At 47.0% G+C, this 13,124-nt stretch overlaps 1 protein-coding gene across 1 annotated transcript in view; it reads left to right on the top strand.

Moving 5' to 3' along the window:
• KIF5C (kinesin family member 5C) overlaps positions 1–13,010 on the top strand; it is a gene marked incomplete at both ends in the record, with an annotated part of 159,362 nt that extends 146,352 nt beyond the window's left edge. The window contains 6 exons of the mRNA XM_080689585.1: positions 1,344–1,445; positions 1,668–1,728; positions 6,785–6,856; positions 9,635–9,739; positions 11,602–11,818; positions 12,904–13,010. Of these exons, the coding sequence (XP_080545711.1) occupies positions 1,344–1,445; positions 1,668–1,728; positions 6,785–6,856; positions 9,635–9,739; positions 11,602–11,818; positions 12,904–13,010 (664 nt within the window). The remainder of the gene's footprint in view (positions 1–1,343; positions 1,446–1,667; positions 1,729–6,784; positions 6,857–9,634; positions 9,740–11,601; positions 11,819–12,903) is intronic.
• Positions 13,011–13,124: the final 114 nt, after the last annotated feature.

The following is a 13,124-nucleotide window of genomic DNA, read 5'->3' as shown; positions in this document are numbered from 1 at the left end:
GGAGCCTCCTGCCCCACAGCACCCTCTGGTTTCCACCCTTCCCTTCTCCCTCACCCACAGCATCTTTGGGGTCCCCTCCTGGAGGGGTCTTACTTTTTTGCACAGTGGGCCCTCCCGGCAATCTCTGAACTCTGCAGAATAATGTTTTTAAAAGCTCCAAATAAAAGCCATAGGATTACAAAGAAAGTGATTATACTGGAATACCTTGGTTCCATCGATTTCCTGCTCCTGATCCCCACCTGTGCCAGACCAAGGTTCCCTCCCTTCCCACTTTGCATAGATGAAGAAATAGAGTTCTATATAGAAAGCAAGGTTAAATTATTTACTTTAAAAAATCACATTGTTAAATCACTCTGGAGTTAGGAGTCTCATTCCCCAGACCGTTGATCCAGATCTCTTTTCCATGCCTGGGAGCCGCCTGCATGGTGCATTTGGATGTTGGGAGAGGAGAGTGGTAAGTGGCCAGAGACGGATGATGTGACCAGCTCTGTGCACACTGTCCACCCAGGAAGGCGCTTGGCATCCTCTCCCCTTCTCCTTCAGGGCCACCCTCCAGGCTACTTGTGCAGGTCCATGCTTATCGTGCTGATTAATCACCCTCAAAATATTCAGCTGGAAGAAAGGGGGAAGGAGGAGGAAGGAGGCAAGAAAGAGGGAGGGCGGGTGAGCGAGCTAGGAGGTGGGGAAGCCTTCACGTGGGCCTGGCCTTCCCATTATGTGGTGTAGAATCCTTTTCCTTATTGCAGCTTGGGAATGGCTGTACAAAAGGTTTATGAGTACTGGGCTGGTGTAAATGCCGGCCAAATGCCACTAAGCAGATGGCGAGTTTCTGTATGCAGTGAGCCCTCCACTCTTCGGCTCCTCTCGGAACCTCTCCTGGAGGGTGGCACCAAGCAGGGACTGTCCCTGGATCCGCCAGGGATTTGGGCCTGGGGCGTCTTCCGAACATCCAACCAGAGGACGGAAGGTTGAAATGGCCACAGGAGGCTCCGGGAGCCAGTGCCTGGCATCAGGGTTCCTCCGAAGCAGCTCTCTTTCTCCATTTTAGAATATCGGCCCTTTTCCAATGTCATTATTTCCCCCCTAAAGCTCTTGCACACAAGCAAAACTATAAATACACCCTCAAAGCCTTTGTTTCAGGCCTCCTAGATGCTCCCCAGAAATTAGTTTTCACTTGGGCAGGGAGGAAGCTGTGAGGTTGTTCTCTGATCCTTCAAAATCCTCTCCAATTGCTGCCTTTATTGCACTGAACTAATGGGGTTGGAACAGAACCACAGTTTTAGCCGGCTGACTCAGAATTTCAGACTGATTTGGAATATATTGCTTTTTCCTCTCAATTTCAGTTTGAATCAGAAACTGCAACTGGAACAGGAGAAGCTCAGTTCTGATTATAACAAGCTGAAAATAGAGGACCAAGAGAGGGAGATGAAACTAGAAAAGCTCCTGTGAGTACCCTTTAAATATTTCCTATTTTCTCTCATCCCTGGGAGGTCTTAAAAACTCTGCTTTTGTGATTCAGACACCCAAATATTATGGTTCGACGGGGCTAATTTAAAAACAGGCCACGGGACCTGGTGTGCTTGTTGGGTTGTTTTGTTGATTTGCCATAGATGCAGACGGGATCTACCTAATTCTTTGGCAACTTATGATAGCCTTTTGCTTTGCAGGTTACTCAATGACAAGAGGGAGCAAGCCAGAGAGGACCTGAAGGGGCTGGAGGAGACGGTGGTGAGTCAGGATGTTTCCCGGCTTGTTTCAGCCTCTAAGACCTGATTAGTTTATGATTTGTTGAATTGTTTGTTCTCAAATCTTATCAGCATGCACCTCCCTTGGGTATCATTTTAGACATAAAACATCCTGTGGGAAAGTGGAATTTGCAGAATTCATTCCTCAGCTCTTGACAGAATCAATCAGTCAGTCAATCAATAAATCCTTAGAGCTGAAACCCTGAAGCCCCATGTGAGAATTAAACTGAGTTGCAAGTCAGTGGCGGTAATTCTGCAGTCACTGCCCTTGGTGACTGGCTCCTGCTCAACTTTCCAAAGGTGTTTATTGAGCATCTACCAAGAGCTGGCATTATTCTAGGTGCTGGCATATGTCAATAAACAATGTAGGTAAGTTTCTTGCCTTAGGAAGCTTGCCTTCAGCTGGGAGAGGCACAGTAGCAATGAGGCAGAGAATCGTGGGCAGTGATTTGCTCATCTGTGATTTCTCTATCCACAGTTTCAGTTTCCTGCATTCACTGGGGCTTGAAAAAATTACAGTGTATTGTTATAATTATTCTCTTTTGTCATTAGTTGTTGCTAGTTTCTCATTGTGCCTAATTTATAAATTAAACTTTACTGTAGGTATGTATGCATAGGAAAAAACATAGTGAGCTTTATATGCTTAGTATTACCTGTGGTTTTAGGCATCCACCGCAGGTCCTGGCTGTAGTTATGGGTATCACTTCTCTGGTAAAAGAGATGTAGATGAAGCACTCGGTGGCTTCCATTCAGGCTCCCCTACAGCCACCCTCGCCGCGGAAATTCAGGAAAATATTGGATGTTAGGGTTTTACTATATTCCCACTAGCCAGAGATGAAAGCTCTTTCAAAGTGTTTTCTTCCTGTGCCCTGTGATCCTTTACTCTCTTCACCTCTTTCTCTGTCTCCCTCACACCCACAGCTTGCTCACACCCTTATGCACACACATGTTCCCACAGGCCCACACTTTCACGTGTGCTCAGGCACACATAGCCCTGCACTGCCATCCATGCACGAGGACTTCTGATGCTCTCGCTGTACATACACGTACATTTGCACACAAATGGCCCCACCTTTCCTCTCTCTCACACACACTGTTGTTCACTTAAGCAGGTCACTCTATACTAGTTTATTCTCACTCACCTTCACTCACACCCACTGGCAAAGTCACCTGTGTGCCCTAGCACAAATGCCTTCCATCAATGGACCCCCCGGCTCTGTCCACACACATGCCCCACTCACAGGCCCATTCACACTCACTCTCATCTGCACAAGCTCACACTCACACTCCTGAGCACGACGTGTGCAGGATATTTAACGAGTTCTTTTGCTGCGTCTGATGTTTGAGTGTGGAATGTGCCTCGCCTCCTCTTATGGCCACTCGTCCTCCCTCCTCCTCCCCTCCCTCTCTCCCACACACTCTCACACGACTGCACACTCATCTGGATCTGCCCACAGGAACTCGCTCTCACAGGCCGCCCTCCTTGCACACGTGCCCATCCTGCCCATAAGGATGGCCCCACAGCCACGGTGGCTCAGCGTCCCTCTGCTCTCACCCATGAAACACACACACATGCACACACGCACATGCACATATACATGTTGGGATCCAAATTGGACTCCTGCAGTCTGTGCTGCTTTAGCCTCCCCCGAGCCACAAATACCTCCAGTGATAGGCTCTCTGTCCTCCCCTGCCCTCCCTCCTGGTGCACGGCTTGTCTCCTTGACAGCTTGCGGGGCAGGATGGAGCTTGCCGCCTGGGGCTGGAGCTGGTGGGACCTCATCGGGCACTATGGTGTGTGCAGGCAGAGTGCCATCCAGGTGTCCTTGCTGCAGCAGGACGTGAGGCTCTGGGGCTGGGCCTTGCCCTCCTCCTGCCACCTCTTAGCCTCACCCGCACTGTGTACTGCGGCACTGTCCACTCCGAGCCTCTGCAGAGAGGGCGGCAGCCTCCAGTGGGAGAAGACGAGCAGTCGGGGGAGGGGGGTATGACGGCGAGAATGAGGAGGCCACGTGAGGCCTCAGCATAAAGGGCAGCAATGTACACTGTCTCCTTTAAAGGTCCCCGGCTGGCTGCCCCTTCCAGGCAGCCTTCGCTGAGTCCTCCTCAAAACTAGGGCGTTGCCAAACTCAGGACTAAGAAATGTCTGACCCGGGCGTGGTGGCTCACACTTGTAATCCCTGATCTTGGGAGGCGGAGACAGGAGGATGGCGCAGGTTCGAAGCCAACTTCACTGGTTTAAGAGACCTTGTTTCCAAATAAAAATATATATTTAAAAAAATTGGCATCTGGGAGTGTAGCCCGAAGGTAGAAGGGTTTCCAGGAACCCCAGTACCACCAAGAAAAAAAAGAAAGGGAAAAAAAAAAGCCTGACCCTTGGACCGAGCACCATTTCTCACTTCTCTTGTGTGCTGGTGTTTTTCTTGGACACACATGGTCTGTGATTACAGTTCATCAGGAATAAGATCCCAGCAGTCCCAGGCACGAGGCCCGGGGCCTGGCCTCACTCTGGCCAGGCTGGGACGGCGCATGCGCGGCTGTGAACACATGCCCCCCACCTGACCCCGAGGTACTCAACCCTGACAGGTACCGCGGCACATTATTCATAATAACAGACCCATTTGGCTTCCTGCAGAAAGTAATTTATCTCGTCTGAGGATGTTGTTGACTTCAGGTGCTTCTTATTTCAATGCAGAATTGGACCCGGTAATATGATCTAAAATTAACCGAAAACTCTCATTTCAAAAATCCTCATGTTCCTATAGCTTTGTGTTTCTTTCTTTCTAATGTGAGCATTGTGAGCTGCGTCCGTAACATTTTGAGGTAGAGTAGGTCAATTTAGACAAATTGAAACATTTATATTAAAATATTCTGTCTTTATCTCTTATAGAAAAATACTTTGCAATGAACAAACACATCTCATGTAGTAAATACTTATAGATTTGAACCAAGGAACATATTTTAATCTTCTCATCTTGCTAGCAAAAACCATCAGATTTGAATCAGACCATTGTCTTTGTAATCTAATTCTGAATGTTCTTTTTTTTTTTTTTTTTAAATGAGCCAGATGCAGTGGTTCATGCCTATATAATCCCAGTACTTGAGAGGACGAGACAGGAGGATCACAGGTTTGAGGACAGCCTTAGCAATGTAGTGAGGTTGTCAGCAACTTAGTAAATAATTCCAAATAATGAAATAATTCCAAATAATAAGTTTGGAATAATAAATTTGGAATTATTCCAAATAATAATTCCAAATAATAAAATAAAAAAGGACTAGAGGTTTAGCTCGGAGGTAGAATGCCCCGATTTAATCCCCAGTACCACACCACACACACACACACACACACACACACACAAAATAAATAAATAAATAAATAAATAAATAAATAAATAAATAAAAGGGCTGGATGTAGTAGAATAACCTTGGGTTCATTCCCCAGTACCAAAAAAGAAAAAAGAAAAAAAGAATAAAAAATGAAAAAAAGTATAGGCTTATTCCAGGGAAAGTTACACCAACAATAAAAAGAAACAACAAAACCAATAAAAGGAAACAACAAAAACCAATGAAGAAATGGCTCATAGATTATGAAATTATATGCACCAATAAATTCATACTAGTAACATTTACTGTGTACCAGAATCTAAGAGTTTTCTAAGAGTCATCTCTTGACACCAACGATGAGGTAATCACTATTTTGATCTTTATGTTACAACTAAGAAATTTGAGGCACAGAAGGTCTAGGTAGCCTGCCCAGGGTCCCACAAGGTGGAAAGTCCAAAAACGGCCTCATCTGAGAGGGCAGCGATGTAAAGTGAGCACACATGTAGACTTGGGCCAGATGGGCTGCAGGAACATGTCCGCCAGTCAAGGTGAAAAAAAAAATAGTGACTAACTTCTTTTTTTTCTTTTTTTTTTTTTCTATGGTACTGGGGTTTCTGGAAGCCCTTCTATCTCCAGACTACACTCCCAGACCTATTTTATACTTTTTTTTAAAATTTGGAAACAGGGTCTCTTAAGCCAGCGTGGCTGGCTTCGAACCTGCAGGATTCTCCTGTCTCCACCTCCCAAGAGCAGGGATTACAAGCGTGCGCCACCACGCCCGGCAGTGACTAACTTCTAAACTCGTTGGCATTGTGTGTAATGTTTACTTAATAAATAAAAAGAAAACAAAAGGGAAAAGGAATCTATTATTTTTTCTTTTCCTTTTTTTTCTTTTTTTGCAGTACTGGTGATGGAACCCAGGGGCATTCTACCTTCAAGCTACACTCCCAGCCATAGTTTGTATTTTTATTTCTTTCTTTCTTTCTTTCTTTTTTTTTTTTTTTTTTTTTTTTTGGTGGTACTGGGGTTCCTGGAAGCCCTTCTACCTCCGGGCTACACTCCCAGACCTATTTTTACATTTTTATTTGGAAACAGGGTCTCCTAAGCCAGCCGCTTGGCTGGCTTCGAACCTGCGCGATCCTCCTGTCTGCCTCCCAAGTGCGGGGATTACAAGCGTGCACCACCACTCCCGGCTGTATTTTTATTTTGAAACAGGGTCTCACAGGGTTAGAGTGCCTCACTAAGTAGCTGAGGCTGTCCACAAACCTGATCCTCCTGTGTCAGCCTCTGAAGTACTGGGATTACAAGAGTAGAGTGCACCACCGTGCCTGGCTCAGGAGTCTATTTTAATGCAATATAGCCTACTAGAATTCTTGTGAGAAAACTTTTTAGTTTTTGTGATTGATTAAAAAAAATGGTCCCAAAGGAGCGGCTATGTTTTTGTTCACAGTCTGAGCCCCAGCCTCTACACCTCGAGGCGCCCTTGAGAGCCACCACTTGTGCCCACTGCCTCAGCGGTGGGCTTGAAACACAGTTAGAGGCTGGGCTGGAGCTCAGTGGTGGAGTGCTTGTCCAGCATGTTCAGGCCCTGGGTTCAATCCCCAGGATGGCAATAAACAAACAAAAAGTTGGAGAAGTTTGATGTGGTGCAAACGTTTCATAAATTCAATGTATTCTCTCATTAAAATGGCATTTAAAAAAATCTTCTCTTTTAGTCTAGAGAGCTACAGACACTCCATAACCTCCGCAAACTCTTTGTCCAGGATCTGACCACCCGAGTGAAAAAAGTGAGTTCTGTTTTATCTGAATGTGTCTAAGATGAACATAAAAGATGGCCAGAAAGATTTCAGTGAAAAGATCACTTGCTCAAATCAGGGCTGGTTATACTTAAAAATTAATTACTTCATGACAGAGAGTGTTATTAAAAGAATGTGCTGGAGGCAGAAGTGACTTGGGAACATTTTCCCATCTGACTTTTCCTTCTTTGTGAAAGTCATAATGCTTTCTCTGCCCTTCACTTCAGATGAACATCTATCTGCCCCCACCCTGGGCCCGCTGCATGGAAGCCACTGCGCTTGGCGCAGAAAAGGGCAGAGAGGCCTTGTCATTAGACAGCAGGGCCCCACGGATGGCGAGATCTTCCCGTTTGTACATGACAAGGCCTCCAGGGACTAGGTCTCAGTTCCTTTCTCTCCTCTTTACTTTCCCATGTAATGGGCACTTGGTATTCCAGTCCTGCAGAGATAGAGAGGCTCAGATGGTGAATGACCTGCCCCAGACTATACTGCTGGCAAGAGCTTGAGATAGTTTGGGATCCAGACCTGTGGGCAATTTTCATCTGAGTTATTTTGGTCATTGTGCTGCGCTCTGGTCTTGGGGAGACTAGTGACTCCCCAGGACAGCTTGCACACACTTAAGGGAGGGATAGGAGGTAATGACAGCCAGAGGGCTACTCATTCAAGATGTGTAAAAGGATGGACAAAGAGCAGTGGACCATAGCAAAGAAAGGTGTGGCAGGATTGGAAGAATGTATTAAGGGGAGGTGTGTGAGATGTGTGTACATGTGGGCACATCTGAGTGTGTGTGCATGTGTGTATATCTGTGCGAAGGAGCAAAAACAAAGACATCAAATATCGTAAAAAGAAGCAATCGATAAAACCAGGTCTGTGAGGAACAAAATCGATAGCCTGAGCCTGGTGTGGTGGCTCATGCCTATAGTTCCAGTACTTGGAAGGCTGAGGCAGGAGAAAGAATTAATAACTTGGATGGATATGCTAGGCTTGGTAAGAAGAAGAGGAGAAGAGGAAGAGGTAAAGCTGGAAGTATTTGCAAAGAACTGTATGACAGTGGAAAGGAGTGAATTTCATGGCTTGAATCCTCGGTGATGGTGGAGGCGCAGTCCTTGGTGGAGAAGGAGGAAGGGAGATGAGGAGTCCAAGGAGGATGAGGAGCCCAAGGAGAGAGCTGGAGCAGCTGCAGAGGGCATTGGCGAGGGCTGAGGGAGCAGGGCTCTGGGCAGTGCAGAGCATCCGGCTAAGGTACAGAGCAGGGGCTGACAGCATGGTTCTAGTGACATTAGAATCTTGGAAATGCAAATAAAGGAAGAAGGCAGAGAATAATGGGGGGATTTCTAGGCTTTAATGACAGCAGTCAGGTAGGTCGGGCAGGTAGACAATGACCACAGTCAACAAAATGCACCTGGACCAGGCAGAGTGAGGCCGCTGCAGAGGCGACAGCTTGATGAGAGCACGAGGCCAGAGCTTAGGACAAAGAGAAGACAGTCCCAGGGAGGAGGTGGAGGCCATGGCCATAGGAGGCTCTGGCTACATCAGATTTCCCTGACTCATCGCATCAGACTTTCTAGAATGACCTACTTTCAGGCCAGTGGTTTTCAGCGTGTGGTCCTCTGGTCAGCAGTATCAGTGTCACCTGGGAATTTATTTAAGTACACACATTTTGAGACTCTATCCCAGGTCCAGGGAATCAGGTTTTGGGGTGAGGCTCCTCAATGAGAGTTTTAACAAACACTCCTCCGGGGTTCTAATATAGGCTCAAATTTGAGATCCTGTGTTTAAACCAAAGAGATGATCATAAAGCTACTACCTTTAGAAGAAAGGCTAACATTGTCTTTTAAATCACATGAAGCAAACGTGCTTCGCCAGTTTTGAACTCCAGGATGTGTTTGCACATGCATTTCCCAGTCTTTCTGTGCTACGCAGCTTGCCAGGAGTTGGGTGTTTTTGCCAGTTTTAAAATCTGATACATTTCAAGGATTTACCCAGCACCTGGATGCTGTGACTAGTTAAAGGCTGAGTCACTGAGGAGTTGAATAAGAGTCGGAAGCTGAAGGGACAACCAGGACCACTGGGACTTCCTAGCAGGACCATAGACATCTGCTTACAAGCTTGGTGACTTTCCTCTGTGATGGTTGAAACCAAATTGGGGCCTTAGAAGTTTTTATACTGGTTCTTCTTATTAAATTTTGAAACACTTTTTTTTTTTTGGTGGTACTGGGGTTCCTGGAAGCCCTTCTACCTCCTGGCTACACTCCCAGACCTATTTTTATATTTTTATTTGGAAACAGGGTCTCTTAAGCCAGCGCGGCTGGCTTCAAACCTGCGCGATCCTCCTGTCTCTGTCTCCCAAGTGCGGGGATTACAAGCGTGTACCTCCACGCCTGGCTGAAACACTTTTTTTTTAAAAAAAAATCTCATTTCCCACCTGTAGAGGAGAGGTATATGTCACTAAGGATATACCTAGTTAGTAAATAAGGATATCTTTATATCCTTATATCTTTATATCTTTATATCTTAACTTTCAGAAGCAGATCTGGAGGTATTTTTCTTTTTCCAGTCCACTACAGGGCTTCTTCTCAGACCACTTTTGGTGCAAACCACAGAAATTAATTGGGAAATTCACTGAATACTTTCAGACTACCCTTTGGTGGGATTAGGGGTTTTTGGGGTGGGGGGAGGGTAGAGGGTTTATAACGCATCACGTGCATGATGCTGGGGTGACGGGCGGCAGTGTGGCGGGCACCCACCGGCTGCTGGGTGTTGATGCAGAGTGTGGAGCTGGACAGTGACGATGGAGGAGGCAGTGCTGCCCAGAAGCAGAAAATTTCCTTCCTGGAGAATAACCTGGAGCAGCTCACCAAGGTGCATAAGCAGGTAAGGAGTTCAGCCCCCGTCCACCTGGGAAGCAGCTCGCCAGGTCAGTTACAGCATGGAGAGGAGGCGCCGATGTTGAAGGCAGAAGGTGAGCGAGCATGCTGGAATGGTTCTCTAAAATGCTGCAGTCTTTGCCAGGCATGCTAGGATGCACCCGTAGTCCCAGCTCTTGAGATGTTCAGGCGGGAGGATCCCTTGGACCTGGGAGTTGGAGACCAGCCTGGGCAACAAAACCACATTCAGTCTTAAAAAAAAAAATTCTTTAGTCCTCAACTTCCTTTATATATAAAAGACTTTTTTTGTTTTCTTTTGCAGCCAGAAGTAGAGAATTGAGCAGTAGCTCTCGTGTTTGGGGAGTGAGGCATTCAGCATCCTGTGTTTTGTTTTTTATCCTGCTTCTAACACAACCGTGGGCCCCACCTGGCTCTAGTGTCTCTCTGATGCTTCCGATGTGCCTCTGTGGACCTGAAGGCCCCACAGAATGTCATGTGGACTCACTCGCTGTTTCAGGCCCCTTTGTTTTTACAGTTGAGGAAACAGACTATTCCATTCCCTAGTGGAAGACAGAGACTAAACCAGCACCCCTAGGTCTCTGTCACCCCATTCCTGCAATCTTGGGTGTCCTCTTGGATCCTCGCCATGCCCTGGTGTTTGTCCAGAGAGACAGAGTGACAACTGTGTCCCAACACACCAGTGATTCAGGCAGGTCATCTGTCTTGGATCCTCGCTCACGGCTGGGAAGTCGTGACTGCTTTCTTTCCCCCTTAGGATCTGAGAGGTGATGGAAACCGTCCAGCTGTCTGGACCACATGGCCGAGGGGATGTCATTTCTCTTTGACTTGTTAGGTGTTTTTCAACAATGCTGGCGATGCATTTTTTCCCCCAGAGGGAGGATGACGGATAAACATGGTTGAAGTCATTCAAGCAAATTGTTGATGAGAAATATAGAAGCAGAAACTGCAGGCAACTTGAAATAGGGCCTCGCAATTCATTATTTTATTCATGAACTCAATGAATATTTATTAAAAGCCGACTCTCTGCCAGGCAGTGGAGCTGGTGCTGGGGTAAACAAAGCAGGTCAGACTCAGCAGTAGCTGCTTTGATTAAGCACTTTGATTCTCAAACTTTTTTTGATCCACCTGGATCCCAGCAATGGCCCTATAGAGGAGTGTTTTTGTTTTATAGATGTCAAACCCAAGGCTTGTGGTGGTCAAATGACATACACTGAGTCAGATAGCAAGAAATAACAGTGCTGGCACAGGAACGCGCCCTCCACCCAGGGCTAGCCTGCTGTTTCTTACTTGTGGGTCTTAGGTAAGAGGAAGCAAGCAGCACCCCCCTGTTTTTTATTAGCCTCTGATCTGCTGAAGGCTGGATCCAGACTCAGTGCCAGTGTAGACAGTGGTTCCCGCAGGGAAGGAAGCCTGCAGAGAGCTCTAAAATACGCTCGTGTTTCCCTGAATGCTTTCGAAGTGTCTTCACATTTCTCAGCTTCTTTCCTGCTGACATTCTTGTAGTGAATTTGCTCATGCTGTCTCCCACCCTCCCTAACAAACACTTGAAGAAAGGAGAAAGTAAAAAGTAAATCTTGCCCCAAACTAAAAGTTCCTAGATATGGATTTTAACATGCCCCCTCCACCCTGTGCCAAAACTCCTTGCACACCGCGCCTCACATGTGCAAACTAGAGCCCCAGGGCGCAGCATTTATCTTTTCATTTACTGCTCACGGAGTTTGTGGGCAGCTGGACTGTCAAAGATCACCTAGTAGAGGCGGTGGCCCAGCCGCGGCTGTTTCGAGCCAGCGCCTTTCACACAGTAGTCCTGCAAAGTCTCCCGTCGCTCACCCTCTGCTCTTGCTGCAGCTGGTTCGGGATAACGCGGACCTGCGCTGTGAGCTGCCCAAGCTGGAGAAGCGGCTCCGTGCCACCGCCGAGCGCGTCAAGGCGCTGGAGAGTGCGCTGAAGGAGGCCAAGGAGAACGCCATGCGTGACCGCAAGCGCTACCAGCAGGAGGTGGATCGCATCAAGGAGGCCGTGCGAGCCAAGAACATGGCCCGGAGGGCGCATTCGGCCCAGATCGGTGAGCGCTCGGACCGCTGAAGGACGGGATCCAGGAGGAGGCTTTAGCTAGGACCCTGCTGATCTGGAGGGCTGCTGTGGAGACCCCAGCACTTGGCCCTCATAGCACTCCAGGTCATCCTGGGAAACTGGGAATGTCAGGCGCCCAGAGCTTCTGAGCTGAGCCAGAGAAGCCAGCTTGTGCTGTAAGCAAAGGTCTTTGGCTACACATAAATATTTCTCAGCAAGGCCTGAAGACCCCGGGTGTTCCGCCCCAGGCAGGACCATGAAGGAGGCTGGATATAGCAGAGCCTTAGAGAAAGCTGTTTGCCAGCATGGACTTGGAAATAACCTGGAAGAGCCAGGCTGGCACCAGTGAGCGGGGTGTGGTTAGGAGCTGGCAGAGGGGCTGGGGTTCCCAGCCCTTCAAGACTTGTATAGATTTGGGCATTTTGCCCATGTAGGAAATAAGGGTGTGGCTACTGAGTCATAGTTGCCAGAATAAAGCCAGAGGAATAAAAGGATTTAAGAATAGTCTTTATTTTCTTTTAAGTTGAAACATCTCTAATAACATGTGATACTGTTTCCCATCAGATATTGCTGAACAAATGTAAACCAACAACTTTATGTTTCTAGTTTTAAAATACCTTAGTGATTTGTTGCATTTACTCAGTTCCATACCCTTTGAGACTGATTGAAAGCTTTGGTTCATATGGTCCCAGAAAACTCATCATAGGTAAAATTCTTTGTCCATTTTCAGGTCTGTACAGATCCCTGTGAAATCCATAGGGGACCTATTGGTCTACCTTACATAAAACAAAATCTTTTGTTTCTAATTTTTCCATAACTCACTTATAAATTTTTTATTATTTAGAAGTAAGGTGATGTATGTGTCTGTCTATCCTTAAATATTGGGGTATCCTGGGTTTCCTAACTATACCGCTAGGGACACAAACCTGCCCTTTTCAGAAAGGTCTGGTGGTGGGTAGGCATTTAATTCTGGTGAGCATTTTGCCTCTTGGTGGAGCTGTGAACCACAGGTATCTGGGTAACTGTTTCAGTTCTTTCTGACCTCTGTTCTCTCCCCTCTCTGTTGTTTGGATACAGCAAAACCCATCCGCCCCGGACACTACCCAGCATCATCTCCAACAGCCGTCCATGCCATCCGAGGGGGAGGAGGCGGCTCTTCAAACTCCACTCACTACCAGAAATAAATACAGAGTGAGTCCTGCTGTCTGGGGTGGTGTCTCTTTGGAGGAGTCCCAGGTCTGTTTGAAGGCAGAGCCTTGTTGCCTTCCCAGAGCACATGTGGGCATGTCAGCCACATA

This window comes from Muscardinus avellanarius, assembly GCF_963383645.1.
Source record: "Muscardinus avellanarius genome assembly, chromosome: 2".
NCBI lineage: Eukaryota > Metazoa > Chordata > Mammalia > Rodentia > Gliridae > Muscardinus > Muscardinus avellanarius.
This window is presented reverse-complemented; position numbering and strand designations above follow the sequence as displayed.